Here is a 16,667-nt window from a genome sequence, read left to right on the forward strand (position 1 = left end):
GTGCTGTGGCCGTCTCTACGTCGTTTACTCCTTTTAGTCTTTAGCTGCGGCCTTGCGCTGTAGCGGGGAGCTTTGCGCTTGAGAGTTCGGTGAGAAGCGCGTGCCCGCGGCACAGTACCCGGAGGCCCGGTGTGTCGGCTCTGGAGCTTCAGGGATCTTGTCAGTCATTTCGTCAGGCCAGAAAACGCTGGCTGGAGCCGTCCGCGGTGGGATTCTTTGGAGATCAAGCCTTCCCTGCTTGAGGAGGACGCTTGGCGGCGTGTCGCCTGCGCTGGTGCAACCTGGTAACTCCTCCACACAGGTCTAACGGTTCTGTGGGTGCCTCAGCTCTTCTGGTGCTTCTCCTTCGGAGACGCAGCCCGCTCGTGTGTGTGTGTGTGTGTGTATGTGTGTGTGTGTGTGTGTGTGTCGGGGACGCGGTCCTTGCTGGGTCTCTTTCCTCACTCACCCGCACACCCTCGGTCCAGTACAGGAGCGACGAGCATTGACTTTAGCGCTGCAGTTTCTAGCAACAACTTCCAGCTGGGCACCTGGAAGTTCTGCATGATGTAACTGTATTCAGTAAATATTTACAGAACGCTGTCTGCCAGAGACCAGTTCAGATGTTGGGAGGCGGGCAAGGCAGTCTAGACAGTTGAACCACGTGGGCTTTTAGTTTCCTTTTCTACTCTTTACTTTTGGAAACTCCGGCGTTGGCTTGACGGTGGGCCAACCGGACTCCCAGTACCCAGGGGTGAGCATGGGAGGTGGAATAGTAATCGCGAATGATTCTGATATTGGTGGTACCGGCTTCCACCACGAGAAAAGACACAAAGGGAATATAATTTCAGTTTTGTGTGTCTTAAAAAATTGGGCAGAGATTCCTATTAGACGTATGAGGTTAGACGCAGAAACGAGAGAATTAGTAATAAGGAGATCAGGTTGTGCTTGCCCAGCGGGCAGGAAGCTCTGGTTTAATTAATCCCTAGCTCTGTATAAAACTAGCCTCGAAGGGTCTTAAGCTTAAAAAGCTAGTCTCTGCTACATAATGAGTTCAAGACAAGCCTGGGTAACAGATCCTGTTTGTTTATTTTTAAGACAGAGTGAGTATGTTATGGCATAGTGTGTAGCCCTACGAGGAGGGTGGATATCTGACAAATAGGGCTGGTAGATTTGTTCTTGAAACTAGTGGGACAGTGCCAGACAGCATGTAACTGTTGCTATAAAATAAGATCACTCTTTTTCATAGGGGTGTGGCTTAGTTATTTAGTCTTTTAGGGCTTCTTCCTTTCTTTTTAAAGAAGGAAGAGTAATTTCTTCTTTTGAATATAGTTATTGCTGTTAGCAGAAAGCCTCTGAAAATTTAGAATAGATTGAATAGTGAGTGATCCCTTCGCAGAAAATGAAAGAAAAATGGTTGAATATTTGCGCCTGGCCCTGCTCTCTTCTCTACTTTTCTCCATGGTTGAACTTCAAGTTCTAGGCTCCTTACCTCTTTACCTGTGGCTTAGAAATATTTCTGCTTCTTTCACCTATTTGTTGCCATTCCAGCCACGTTTTAACATCCTAAAAACCCTTAGTCACTGATGCCCGGCTTTTGTTTTTTGTTTCTCTCTGCATTATTTCCTGTCTTGCTTTCAAGTCTTAAGGAAGAACTCAGAGATTATTGAACTTCGGGGTTGAGCGAAAAGCTGTATGTGTCCTGAGCTGTGGATTTATCAGTCGTGGAATGGTTGCCTAGCAAGTGTCAAGTTGGAGAGTTCACCCTTCCAGCAGGTGGTCAGGGAGAGAGAATAACCTCAGGCCCTTATGTGAGAAAGTTTCAACTGCAGCTTCCAGTGATTTCTTGGCTTCTTCCTTGCATGTTTTTTATGAACTTAACTAAGAATGATTAATGGAAGAATGAATAAAAGGAGCCAGTGAGTTGGTAGCAGCTCAGATCTCTTGTGGCCTTTAAAAATTAGTGGGAGGAAAAAATATATTTAAAAAATGAGATAATATGTAAACAGATGCCTATAAAATGTAGCAAACTAGAGATTACAGGCCCCCAAATAAAAGAAGTATCCTGCAAGGAACTTGTGGGGCAGATATTAAAATAGCCAAAGTGGGAAACTGCTGAGAAAGCATTGAGGTAGTTTGCTTATAGTGCAGAAAAGAGAAGTATGTTTTAATTCTCCTCCATTTTGTCCTGTGAAAGGGAAGTCCTTTTGCAGACCCATGTTAAAGCCATTGTCTCCAGAGGAGCTGTGTTCCTGACACTACATCAAGTCACTTACATGCACATATTAGGAACTAATCATCTTATAACTTCTTATTCTTTAAGTTGCTTGGTTTTCATTTGTTTGTTTGCAGTGCTGGGGGTGCTGGGGATCTGTTGTAAGCCTTCATACATGCTAGACAAGTGATTTACCCTGAGCTCTATCCCCTCTTACGTAGTTCTCAGGTGCTACCTGACTTTATGTTCCTTTCAGCATCTATGAATGCTGTAACCAGTTAGTCTTACAGCTATCTATCCTTTGAAATATTTGCTATGAATACAAATGGCACCAAGTCAAGAAAAGGAAGGAAAGAAGAAAAAAAGAAAAAACCCAAAACCTAAACCAACGAAACACCCAATCCTACAAAGCTGTAGGATCTACTCAAACTGCGGTAAATACAGTGTGATCTCGCTTCTTGGGCTTATTTACCAGGACAGTTCTTGGAACTTTTTTCTATATAACACTTATTTACATGTACACAGATATTCAACATAAAGCTCTTTCTGATCATCTACTGGGAGTTACTATGAAACCATGCGTTCTTTTATTCACCTTTACAGATATGTCAAAAAATCCGTTCTACTTAGAGTCGGGGGAGTCATCACTTCCCTACTTTTTGGCTAAGATCAGACATAGAATCTGCTCTATTAAGTTATAAAACATCTAGACCTAATGAACTGAACACAGAAACTTTTTTGGGGTGGGGGTGGTTCTTTACAGAAGAATGAAGTTTCAGTGAAATGAATGCCCACACTATGCTAAGGCAAAAGATAGTCATCAAGAGGATTTAGTTTTTAAATTTTACTTATTGTTTGAGGGGTGGTTCAGGTATGCTGGTTGGCACGTGCTTGTTAAAGTCTCAGGAGACCTGTTTTTTCCTCCTACCATGGGGATGTGGACACTGACCTCAGGCCATCAGGTTTATACAGTAAGTACGTTTTCCTACTGAGCCTTCTCCTTGGCCCAAGGGGATTTACATTTAAGAGAAGGTTCTGATGGTAATCAGGAATGCTGATCTCTTCTTTTTTTTTTTTTTTTTTTTGGTTTTTTGAGACAGGGTTTCTCTGTGTAGCCTTGGCTGTCCTGGAACTCACCCTGTAGACCAGGCTGGCCTCGAACTCAGAAATCCGCCTGCCTTTGCCTCCCAAGTGCTGGGATTAAAGGCATGCTCCACCACCGCCCTGCGGAATGCTGATCTCTAATGATAATTAGACCTAGTAAGAGATAACTTCCTACTAAAAGAATTAGTGGCCTCTTATGATAAATTATACATTACTCTTTAAGGATAATAAGCATATGGATGATGAAGAATTGTATTTTATAGTTGTTTTGAGAAAAAGTCTCTTGTAGCCAAAGCTGGCCTCTAAACTCATTGTATAGACAAGAATAGCCTTGAAGTCCTGATCCTCCTGCTTCTGACAGTGTTGGGATTACTGGAATGTACCACCATGCCTGGCTAGCAATAGATTTTCAAGGACCTAAGCTACAGAGTTTTGTCTTCAATTTCCATTCATTTATTATGTGTACTCTTTTTATCTATTTGTACTTGTTACTCATGATTCTTTTGCTTCTGTAGACTCTTTCATATATACCCATATATCTATGTATTTCCTTGTAGATTTCAGAATTTGTACATGTGGGTGGTTTGGTTGTTTATGGTACATAGTGAACTGTTGCAAAGATGGAAATATACATAAATGTGGTAATTAATTGTTTCTGCCTTTTATGTTCATTCACTATCCCATTAAGAACCAGCAATATTGGGTTGGAGAGATAAGTCAGAGGTTAAGAGCACTGGCTACTCTTCCAGAGGTCCTGAGTTCAATTCCAAGCAACCACATGGTAGCTCATAACCATCTATAATGAGATCTGGTACACTCTTACTGGCCTGCAGGAATGCACACAGGCAGAACACTATATACATAATAAATGAAAATAAATTAATTAAAAAAAGAAGAACCAGCTATATTGCCATAGTATCTCTGTCTTAGGGTTTTACTGCTGTGAACAGACACCATGACCAAGGCAACTTTGAAAAGGACAACATCCAGTTAGGGTTGGCTTACAGCTCCAGAGGTTCAGTCCACTATCATCCAGACAGGAACATGGCAGCATCCAGGCAGGCATGGTGCAGGAGGAGCTGAGAGTTTCTACATCTTCATCTGAAGGCTGCTAGCAGAATACTGACTTCCACACAGCTAGGATGAGGGTCTTAAAGCCCACATCTATAGTGATACACCTACTCCAACAGGGCTACACCTTCTAATAGTGCCACTCCCTAGGTCTAGCATATACAAATCATTACAATCTCTATTTATTGACATGTAGTATCCCCTGGTGAGTATCTATCACATTTCATATAGGAAGAAATTTTCTGAGTTTGCCTCTGCCACTTTTACAAGTATCTTCTTGCCTTCTCATATGTGATACTTTCTTTTTGGAAAATCTGTATCCAAGAGTGAAGTTGCTGAGTTTTCTGTGTGGTTAACTGAGCCCTGTAAGGCTACTCTCTAGAATGGCTCTAGCTCTAGTCTACACTCCAGCAAGCAAACACAAAGTTCAGGTTTTCTTTGGCATTTACTAACTGAGTATATGTCTATTGGGAATAATAGCTATTTATCATCTTGTTTTAATTCTTATCTTTGATAGGTACTTAATTTAAGAATTTATTTGTTTTTGCCTAGTTTTCTATTTTTTTTTTTAAGATAAGTCTCATAATACAACTGATCTCAAACTTGCTGTGTAGCTGAGTACAACCTGACTCTACTTTTTAAGGGGTAGGATAATAGGTTTGTCTTATCAAGGCCTAACATTTCTTTTCTTTGGCTCTATTTGTCTTTTTCCTGTTTTTGTTTGTTTGTTTTTGTTTTTGTTTTTGTATGAAAGTTCTAGATGTTAAACCCTTTATATAGCAGAATCTTTTCCTAATCTTTTATCTATACTTTTGTTTTAGCTTTTTTAGAATTAAACTTATAAATTATAGGGCAAGGCATAGTGGTATATGCCTTTAATCCTAGCACTTGGGAAGTAGAGACAGGCAAATCTCTGTGAGTTTGAGGCCAGCCTGGTCTACATAGTAAATTCCAGGAGAGCAAGAGATATGTTTTAAGTCCTGTCTCACAAAGCAAAACAAAAAACAAAAAAATTATAGCTGCTGGCCTGATAGTATATTTTATCATATGTAAGTCCCTGGTGTCACTGGGTTCATTTCCCAACACACACACACACACAGACACACCCCACAAACTCACATTCTCACCCCTCCCCCATCTATCCCTGTGTTTTTATGGATTAAGATCCCTGACTCTTTCCTTTCTTCCATCCCTCCGAGTTGGGTTCTTGAAACATAAGTTTCAAGTTCATAATCAGTCATAGAAGTTTTCATATAAATTACAGATCTAGCAAGTTTCTAAAAATACCATGTTTAGTTTCTAAAAATATGTGAACATGTTGTCTCATGTATATCTGGTGTCTTGGCAAACAAGATCCCAGAATTCATATGTGTGAGAACTGAATTATTTTATGGTAGTGAAGTGTCTTAAAACTGAAAACAAAGTTTCTGTTTCTAGGTTGAAGCGTGAGTAAGGTAGGGACCCCATTGAAAAGTACCACTTTTTCTCCACTCCCGTACTCCCCAGCCCACACCAAAGACAGGGTTTCTCTGTGTAGTCCTGGCCCTCCTGGAACTCAATCTATAGGCCATTGTGGCCTTGAACTCAGAGATTTGTTCACTTCTGCTTCATCTGCTGATACTAATGGTGTGTGCCTCTATGCGTGGCTTCAAGTACTTTTATGAAATGGGAGGAGGCACTCTTCACACTTAGATTCAGTAAATGTGTGCACTTGTTCAGTGAAAGGAGAAGGGCATGGTAAATAATAGAATAGTGATTGGCTGTTTACTTGACACTAAAGGCCATGCCTCATTATCTGTGGAAATGATTGCCTTTTTCCCCTTAGAATGCTTAAGTATCATTTAAAAAAAATGTTACTTACATTGGTATTCTGCTTCTATGTTTGTCTGTGTGAGGGTGTCAGATCCCTTAGCACTGGAATTATAGATAGTTGTGAACTCCCATATGGGTGCTGGGATTTGAACCTGGCTCCTTTGGAGCCATCTCTCTAGTCCTGAGTATCATTCTTTTTTTGTTTGTTTGTTCTTGTTTTTTTTTTTGTTTGTTTTGTTTTTTGAGACAGGGTTTCTCTGTATAGCCCTGGCTGTCCTGGAACTCACTCTGTAGACCAGGCTGTCCTTGAACTCAGAAATCTGCTTGCCTCTGCCTCCCAAGGGTGGGATTAAAGGTGTGTGCCACCACTGCCTGGCTTTTCAGCTTTTGGCTTTTTTTTTTTTTTTTCCTGAGTATCATTCTTAATAAGAGAAATTCCACATGGGTGACCTTCCTCCCAGTGTCACACCCTGTGCTTTTATGGTTTCATGCCAGGATGGATTACAGCAGCTTTATTAGTTGAGCATACTATAGATTAAGTTTTTGTTCTTCCCTTTCCTCAGCATTTTTGACAGCAGTTTTCTAATGAGTTCTACCTTGTGTTGTGAGTTACAGGCTCTACCTCTTTCCTTTTCCTCTTGTGGTGCTGGAGATCAGACTCAGGGGTCTTACATGCTATGCACTATCTACCCCTTGCTTAAATTCCCCACGTAGTTTCTTTCGTTCTTTGAAGTCAGTTTTTATTTTCTTTAAAGGAGAGATGAAGACAACTTTGCAGGATGAGATTGAAGCCATTCTTCGGAAGAGGATTATGGTGCTGGATGGTGGGATGGGGACCATGATCCAGCGGTACAAACTAAGTGAAGACAGTTTCCAAGGGCAAGAGTTTAAAGATCACACCAGGCCACTGAAAGGCAACAATGACATCTTAAGTATAACTCAGCCTGATGTTATTTACCAAATTCATAAGGTGAGTTATTTCCAGGCTCTTAAACATTCGTTCAAGTTATTTCATGTGTCAGTCTCAGACTGTCATGGCCTTTGCACTAGAGAAAATGGAAAAAGGACATGATATATTTGAAAAGCTGATGATTTATTTAAAAACCAAGTTTTAAATTTAATGGTTGTATGTATAGGTTACTTTTGTCATCTCTGCTAAAATAGCTGACAGAAATAAAAAGAGGTTATTTTGGCTCATAGAAAAGGTACAGTTTATTGTGTCAGAAAGGCACGATAGCAGTTGCCTACTATATGGCATTGATCGTGTTACATTGTGCTCATTAGGAGAGCAGAGGGAGATCCCTTCTTCCACCTTGGCCCACTTCCCAAGGCTCCTACAACCTCCTGAAAGTGCTACCAGTTGGGACCAAGTCTTTAAACATGAATCTAAGTAAATTTCACATTTCAATTATAGCAATATGCTTTACACATTGTGTTTCCTTGTTTAGTGGTGCTTTGGATGTCCTCTCCATGTCATAGAAACAAACAATGGCTTTTTTGGTGTCATATGACATATAATAAACTTGCATTAATTATCTCCTTGATGACTGCTATTATAAATGTGCTCATGTTGGTTTTCATTTTTAGTTCTGCAAACATTATCAGCTTAGGGAAGACTGAGTTTGTTGACTTAGAAAATGAAAGGAGTCCATGCTGTGAGTCAGATTGAGATGGGGATGTTATCCAGACAGAGAAACTAGGAAGGCAGGTTTTAAACAGCAGAGTGGTAGGATACCAAGTCTCAATGATCTGGAGTGTGTGTGTGTGTGTGTGTGTGTGTGTGTGTGTGTGTATAGACAACATGCTCAGATTTTGATATCTTAGTCATGGTGCAGATCTTAGTGCAGATCAGTTATGTTAAAGGAGTGAGACAAAGGGAACAGAAGTGGAGTCTTCTGAGTGCCCTTGGTGTGCCAGACACTTAAAGTGCTGACTGATAGATATTATATAGACTTACTGTAGGCAGAAAATGTATTAATTAATATTTTGGATGAGGAGGCTGGTACTCAGAAAATTTAAGGAACTTGATAGGCAGGATTCTTGTTACTGCCCATTGAGATATCTGTGTTTTCTCCTCTTAAAAATGGCAACAACAAGCTGGGAATGGTGGTGTGTACCTTTAATCTCTGCAGCATCTCTGAGTTCAAGGCCATCCTGGTGTACAAAGGGAGTCTAGGACAGCCAGGGCTGTTACAGAGACACCCTGTCTTGAAACAAACAAACAAACATGGCAACAACAACCTCTCCCCAAAGCAAAAACCAGAGTTTAAGGAATATAACTAAATTTGTATAACTTACTGTGTTAGTTGTCTGAATTTATGTTTTGTACTTATGTATTAAAAATGCTTTTCTCTAAAATCCTTGGACCTGCTTGCATCTCTAATCTTGAGTGTATTGTTTTAAATGTTAGTTAAAATGTGGTTGGTTATTGGTGACAAACATGAAAGGGCATGTTTGTTATTGGGGCCAGGGTCTCTTAAGTCCCATGACAGCTGACCTTCTATTTTTTACTGCAGGAATACTTGCTGGCTGGAGCAGATATCATTGAAACAAACACTTTCAGCAGCACTAGTATCGCCCAGGCTGACTATGGCCTTGAACACTTGGTGAGACTTTCGTGTCTAATATGTTTATTAGTATTTGCTGCATTGAAGATTGGTAGTGGCAAAACCCACCCAAGCAGTAGTCAGTCTAATCCCAAGTATCAGGAATCATGGTGCTTATGAAGGTAGTAAGTAGTCCATTCATTTTGCAAAGTGAGAGTCCTGTAACAGTGTGTTCTTGAGTAAAGGCGACATCACTGACTGTGAATGACCTGTACATGTAAGTAAGTGGCTGTGGCTGTTCCAGTGTAGAAGTGGACAGTTAGATGGGCCGTGAGCCACAGTGCACCAAGCCCTGTTTAGGATATCCTGGTTTGCTAATTGCATAATTTGAGGAGCCAAGGCAGTTAAAGGGGTTGATACAGATCACGGATCTAAGGATACTTGCCTGGGTTGTGGACAACTTCTGAAGGGTCCTTTTACTTGCTGTAGACTGCTTTGCATGTGTGTATCTACTTGCTTGCTTTCCCAGAGTGAAGTCCATGATCCTTACTCAGATGAAACGATTATTTATTTTTATCTGTTTGAGTGTTTTGCTTGCATGTATGTCTGTGCACTCCCGAGTGTGCTTGGTGCCCATGGAAGCCAGAAGAGAGTATCAGTTCTCCTGGAACTCAATTAACAGGTGATTCAAAGCCACCATGTGGGTGCTGGGAATTGAACTCAGGTCCTCTGAAAAAGCATCCAGTGCTTTTAACTGGTCCATCTCTTTAGCTCCCTTTATCAATTTATTTTTCTCCCCAAGGCCAGATTTCTCTGTGTGGCCCTGGCTGTTCTGGAACTCCCTCTGTAATCTAGGCTGGCCTCAAATTCAGAGATCTCAAATTCTGCCTCTCTGTCTCTCAAGTGCTGGGATTAAAAGCGTGCACTACCACCAGCCAGCAAGATTTTCAAGGTGTTAATCTTCAGAAAGTTCAGAACTGCTTCTTCCCACCATTGTCCAGTAAGAAAATCAGGGTCAGGGAGAGTCGCTGTGGGAGCTGCCAGCTGGTTCTGAGGTGGCTGAGACAGTCTTAGATCTTATTGTTTCTTGCCTTAGATGTTGGTGTTTTCTCCATTAGAATACTTTCTCTCGCCCTCTCTCTTTCTCTCTTTTTCAAGACAGTCTCTCCTTATATAGCCTTGGCAAGATTTGAATTCAGTCTCAGCTTCCCCAGTGCTAGGAATATAGGCTACTATACCTGGGCTAGCGTATTTTATTAATCTGTAGAATATTTGGCTGTATCAGCTTCTTTGACCTGCTGGGTGTCCAGATATCAGCCTTACAGAGTATGGTTTCACTTAGACCTCCTTAGTTCTTACTAGAATGCCTTGATGAGTTCAAATAAGAATTAGCTAGTTACAGATCCCTTACTGGATGGAGGAAAAGCAGTACAGACTAACCAGTGGTTGATATGTCAGGCCTACCGGATGAACAAGTGCTCTGCAGATGTGGCCAGGAAAGCCGCTGAGGAGATAACTCTGCAGACAGGTAAGGGACGTCCTCCTTTCTTTGTTGCACACACATAAGTCCTTTTATGTTCTCAACTCTCCTGTGTAGGTTTCTCTGATACGATGTTTGGCCTGGGAGGAGATAATTTACTTATTTGTAGGGTACTACTCTGTGGTATCATAGTGAACCATTCAGTGTCTCCGTGATGTGACACTCCCCATGGGTCTTCAGTTCTGGTTTTCTACCCTGGTGATGCTTATAGCCTGACTTGGTGGATAGGCTCATGATGTTCTGTGTACTTAAAACTGGAAAATTTTTTTCCCCCTTGGAAGCACATCATTGGGTCATTAAAAAGCAACTGGCTGATTTGATTTTGGTTTTATTATTTGATGTTATCCCTCTAAAGCTGCCTTCTTCCCCATGCTCTGCTTACTGAAGCAGTGATCGCCTTTGAACATTTTCCTGTGTAGTCTACCGATGATCTGATTGCTCTTCCTGGCTGACAGAGGATATAGCATTAGATTCAGTCTTGCTGGGTCTTGGAAAGTGATTCCTGAAATAATTAACCACCTGGCTAGCTGCCATCAGAACACTTGGGCTGGTGGGAGGCTCGGAGACAGGAAAAGCAGTAGAAGAAGTAGATATAAAGTTATTGTCAGTAGCAGAGATGTGAAGAAATTATTAGGAAGTTACTGGCAGCATACTAATGAAGACCAAAGCAATTTACCAGGAAATCTGTTTCAGAGAGATAGTGTTTAAGTTCATGGGCTTGCAGAGCCTATTACCCCAACAGAGACGTGGTCACAGGCTATTGAACCCGTCCAAACACCAAAGATAAGTACATTTTCCTTACACCTATTAATGCCATTATTCAGCACTGGGTAAGAGTAAGAACATTTGGGCCTGTAACCGTTTCACAGGCTACAAAATAATTTCTTTTCCTTTTCTTTTTTTGCTTTTTTAAAAAATTGTCTTAGAGCCCAAGTTGGGTCTCAGCAAGTGTTGCAGAGGGGAAGCTTGAACTATTGATCCTCCTGCCTCTATCTCTCAAGTGCTAGAATCACAAATGTGTGCAGTCATGCCCAGCCACAGAGTAGATTATTAGCTAGAAGGCAGTGTTTTCCTGTGTAGTTGTAAAGCACAGCCTGTGTTACTACTGTGTTACTGAAGTCATCAGGCAGGGAGTTACAGGACTCCTGGCTTTTGTTCTGATGTGCATAAGAGTACAACTTCCTAGACTTCTATAGAAACAAGTTCACTTCTGACCTACAGGCAAGGTTTTTTATAAAATGTAGATCAGAGTGATATTTATTCGGCTTCATACTAGAATTTCAGGCTTTATAATTGTTCATTCAGATTTAGTATTTACTTGAGTGAAAGGCCTGTAGTATAATGCTGTAAAGCAGTTCACATTATGTTCTGATGTGAGGCACCTTGTTACATTCAAGACCTCGAATTTTTTCTTAAGAATAGGGAGGAAAGTATACACACACAGCTTTAATAGAGATTGCATGCAGAAATATTTAGACCTCAAGTTTGAGAGTTCTTCTGAATCATTATGGCAGTAATATTAATATGTCCCTTTTATTGTGTGATTTTCCTAGTTATGACAAATATGTTAAGATAATTTGTCAGTTATCTCAGTGACATAAAGTTAAGTAGCCTTTCATTAGTTCAATACAAGTTTTGTTTCAAATGAATTCTTAAAATTTTAGGACATTTTAGGTTTCTGACTTGTAGGGGTTTATAGCCTTGCATTCAAGGAAGAGTCTCCCTTACCCCCTTTTTCTTTTCTTTACTGGGGGCGTTGAGCCAAGATGGGTACCTCATGTGTGCTAGGCAAACTCCCTACCACAAAGTCACAGTTGTAGCCCTTTTTATTTTACTTGAGATTGAGCCTCACTAGGAAGTCCAGGTGAGCCTCAAGCTCACAGCCCCCTGCTTCTGAGTACTGAGAATATAGGTGGATCTTACTGTACTTGATCCTAGAGTCTGTGGATTCATAGCAAAAGACTGAGCGAGTTGTGACTTCATACTGTTGTTTTTTTTTTTTTTCTCTTTTCCCAAAGGAGTCAAGAGGTTTGTGGCTGGAGCTCTGGGTCCGACTAATAAGACACTTTCTGTCTCTCCATCTGTGGAAAGGCCCGATTATAGGAACATCAGTGAGTATTCACATACAACCACAGACCTTAGGGGTGTGTGTCAGTAGTGTACAAGTGAGACCCCACAAATGTGTGGCTGTACCCATGTCAAGTGCTTACAGTAGTGCCTGCAGCACTCACTGGTTAGCTGCTGTTCTTACCTGAGCTTGCTTTCAGTTCCTGGGGATATGTCAGTGCTTCCTATAAAACTAACTAACTGAGGTAGTACTTAAAAGGAAGCAGACTGGGCATCAGCACTTGGCCTGCTATAAAATAACTGCTGTGTTGTTTCTCTCTTCCTGTCCTTTAACTTGTTGGATTTATTTATTTATTTATTTTATTTATTTATTTATTTATTTATTTATTTATTTTGAGACAGGGTTTCTCTGTGTAGCACTGGCTGTCCTGGAACTCACTCTGTAGACCAGGCTGGCCTTGAGCTCAGAAATCTGCCTGCCTCTGCCTCCCAAGTGCTGGGATTAAAGGCGTGCACCACCACCACCCAGCCGTTGGATTTATTTTTTTAAAGTCTTCTTTTGGACAGGATCTGATACAGTAGTTCAGGCTAGGTGGCCTAGAACTCTGACTGGTCCATGCTGTTCTCTGCCTTGGGGCAGTGTTTTCATCTCAGCCTTCTGGGTGAGGGCATTATAGGTGTGAGCCACCATGCTCAGTTCATAATCACCTTTTCCTTTATCTAAATAAACTAGCCTTACTGAGATAAATTACCATATATAAACTTGCTTTGTTAAGATTTGACCAAAAATTAGGAGTGTAGGTCTGTCAATCTGTGAACATTAGCACTGCATAAAAAGGATTTAAAGTCCTAGAACTAATTATACCTCTTGGGGTAATGGATTTTGTGTAGGTGACAAATCCCAGCAGGTACAGCTTTTGGGATTTTGTTTACAGAATTGTGCATGCTGTGCTACCATGCCTCTTTACTAAGAGTGGCTCTTCCTAGGCTGATGTGTGACCCATGTTCTCTGGACCAGATGTGACAGTGGGGAGCGTGTTCCCAAACTGTATGAGTCAGGTGTAACTCCACACATAGCAAACATAAAGGAGTTTGTTATATAGGTGTCTCTATTAAGTAGCTGGGCATTTTTTCTTTTTGGTTGGGAGATAAAGTGAGAAGACAGATGATTTTTCAACAGAAACAGACACCACAGAGCATTTAAAACAAAGTTTACCTAGTCGTTAATGAACATTATTGGTTGAGTCAAAACTTGTCTTCCAGAGAGGCCTCTTCTCTGAGATGAGGGATGGTGGAATCCATGGGCTCATAACTTTTGCTAGAGATTTACCTGGGATGTAGCAAATATCACTTACTTTATTTTATTTTTATTTGGGGTGTGTCTGCATGCAAATTCAGATGCAACATTGAATAACCTGAGACTTGAGTTATAGCAGTTGTAAGCTGTCTGATATGGGTGCTGGGACTAGAACTCTGGTCCTGTCAAAGAGCAACAAGTACTCTTAACCACTGAGCCACCTCTCCAGCCCTTAAAGCCTGTTTCTTCGGTTTATCTTTTAATGGATAAGATGCTGTATGGGAAGAGTGATGTGTTTGTTTTAAAGATGTGGAGGATAAAGTTCAACAAGTCACTGCTTCCAACTCACCCTGAGCGCGCAGGACAGGCAGCAGCAATTTAGGAGCAAGCTTGCTACTTACCTCCTTCCACTGTGTTTGGTTTATAGAGGGCTATCCTCAAACAGCTGCATTTTAAACCCTTGTTAGTTCACAAGTGCCAGACTTGAGCTCCGCTGGTGTCATTCAAAAGGTACGGGTTTCTGACGTTCTGGCTGGGGTTTGTTTTTTGCAGCATTTGATGAGCTTGTTGAAGCATACCAGGAGCAGGCCAAGGGATTGCTGGATGGTGGGGTTGATATCTTACTCATTGAAACAATTTTTGATACAGCCAATGCCAAAGTAAGTTAAGGGGAAAAATGGAGAGGGATGATGGGGTAAAGAATCTTCTACAGTTAGAAGATAATAATAGCCGTTACTGAAGTTAAATGAATTTCTTGTGTTTGCTCTATTTTTGTCTATCTCTGATTGACACCACCACACCTGAGTCTAGAAACCATATTTCCTTTTCTGTGATTTATGTCCTCTGCTCTTTTTTCCTATTGCATTTTAAAAATTTATGAGTATGTGTGTATGTCCATAAGTACAGATGCCTAGAGTCCAGAAGCATCTGATTCCACCTATAGCTGGAGTTACGGGTGGTTTTGAGCTGCCTGATATAGGTCCTCTGGAAGAGCTGTCTGTGTTCTTAACCACCGAGCTAGCAGAGACACAACTGAAAAGACTCACAGTATTGTTTTTATTGGAAACGTGGGTGGCTAAGCAAGAATAGATTTTTTTTTTTAATTTGGTGAAAAAATACTGAATTTTAAAGTTTTAAAATGTGTGGCCTACATTTTTTATGCAATTGTGTGTGCAAGTTTATATATGTACATATGCATGTATGTATGCATGTATAAGGGGGCATGTGGAAGATGGAAGATAAGCTTGGTGTCAGCCTCAGGAATCCTTAAATCTTTGAAGGATGCTACCTACTTCCTTTAAGATTTCTCATTGTTCTGGATCTCTCCAGAAAGCTTTTTACCGCTTTATTTTGTATACATGTGTGTATGTGTGTGGGTATGTAAGTGCCACAGTGCATCTGAAACAGTGGACAGTGTCAGTGGACAACTTGGGGAATCAGGCCTCTGTTTCTACCGCGTGGTCCCTTGACCAAACTTAGGTTATCAGGCTTGGCAGCAGGCATCTTTACTCCATGAGTCATCTTGTAGGCTTTTTATACTAGAAGTTTCCCAAATGGTATATTTGGAATTTATTTTGGAGTATGAAGTACAGAGAACATTTCTTTAATCTTTTTCATTTTATATGTTTAGGTATTTTTGCTTGCATGCATGCATCCCTGGTACCCACACAGGTCAGAAAGGATGTGGGTATCCAGCCCTAAATAGTTTATTATTTCTCAGTGAAATGAACATGCATAAGAAGACCTGTCCTGGTTAGTTTTGTCAACTTGATACAAGCCAGGATTGTTTGGCAATAGGAAACTTGAGTTCCAGTTGAGAAAATGCTTCTTTTAGATTGGCCTGTAAGGAAGACTGGTTGATGTGGGAGGGCCCAGCTCACTTGGGAGGCAGAGGCAGGTGAATCTCGGAATTTGAGACTATCCTGGTCTGAGGCTACATAGTGAAACCCCATCTTGAAAAACAAAGAAAACCATAACCAACAACCAACCAGTCAACCAGTCAACCAACAGCAACAACAACAAAAAAGATTTAAGGATCACTTTTTTAGTTATAAAATAGGAATTTCAGTTTTGTTATTTTGTGACATAGGACCTAGAACTGGTCTTATAGGCTGGCCTCAAAATTGACGCCCTTCTACTTCAGCCTCTCACGTATTGGAGTTACAGGTGTGTGTCACCACATCCAGCATTCAATATTGTCCACTTAAGTCATTTCCATGACAAAGAAAAACCCTCTATCACCCAGAGAGTTCATATTAATGACAAGTTGCATTCCAGTTTCAGAGGTGTTCATCTTCAAATCAGTGACTCTAATGATAAAAGGAAGAAGAAATAGAAGATCATTGCTTGGAACTTAAAGCATGCTCTTTTAAGAGTGAAGTGATTTTTACAACCCAGGTTCACCACCGTGATTTTTCTAGTGATGCACAATTTTGGTTCCTATACCTACCTTTGATGTATATGAAAGGCTGACAGAATAGGCAGAGGATTTTTATTTATATATGTTTATTTTGATTGAAGGAGGAAAGAAAAGTTAACTCTTTAGTTCTTCAAAGTAAATAATTAGCTCGTTAGGTGAACTCAGATTTTTTTTTTTTTTGAATAGGGTTGGAAATTGAACCTAGGCCCTTGTCCAATCATGCTAGGCAAGTGCTCCAATACTGAGCTATTTCCTCAACTGAGCATTTGTTAACGTGTGCAGTGGTACACCCGAGAAGGGCTGTTATGGTTATACATTTAGGGAAGACTTCCTCTCCTCAGATTTGAGTGTATCCTACCTAAAGTGGTCTTGGGGAAGGATTATTATGATCAGGCAGTTAGATTAACCTTGGATCTCTTTCAGAAATAAAGAAATAAAGATATTCTTTTTTTTTCCTTAATAGGCAGCCTTGTTTGCGCTCCAGAAACTCTTTGAAGAGAATTATGCTCCTCCCCGGCCTATCTTTGTAAGTTCTTAAATGTGCATGATAACCCCTTGCTCTCTTTAAAAAGAAAATCCTTTACCATTAAGGTTTTTTATTGTTTTTTTTTCCTTTT

General features: G+C 40.7%; 1 protein-coding gene across 2 annotated transcripts in view; it reads left to right on the plus strand.

Moving 5' to 3' along the window:
- Mtr (5-methyltetrahydrofolate-homocysteine methyltransferase) overlaps positions 1-16,667 on the plus strand; it is a 71,985-nt gene continuing 55,318 nt past the window's right edge. The window contains exons 1-7 of one of the 2 annotated variants that reach the window (XM_028769912.1): positions 1-284; positions 6,937-7,151; positions 8,698-8,787; positions 10,186-10,255; positions 12,286-12,378; positions 14,184-14,290; positions 16,514-16,576. In XM_028769912.1, the coding sequence (XP_028625745.1) occupies positions 6,942-7,151; positions 8,698-8,787; positions 10,186-10,255; positions 12,286-12,378; positions 14,184-14,290; positions 16,514-16,576 (633 nt within the window). In that variant the 5' untranslated portion in view covers positions 1-284; positions 6,937-6,941. Of the gene's footprint in view, positions 285-698; positions 734-6,936; positions 7,152-8,697; positions 8,788-10,185; positions 10,256-12,285; positions 12,379-14,183; positions 14,291-16,513; positions 16,577-16,667 lie in introns of those variants that run through there. The other variant, XM_028769913.1, reaches the window with a different exon arrangement.

Source organism: Grammomys surdaster, unplaced genomic scaffold (assembly GCF_004785775.1).
Source record: "Grammomys surdaster isolate TR1022 unplaced genomic scaffold, NIH_TR_1.0 194, whole genome shotgun sequence".
NCBI classification, from domain to species: domain Eukaryota; kingdom Metazoa; phylum Chordata; class Mammalia; order Rodentia; family Muridae; genus Grammomys; species Grammomys surdaster.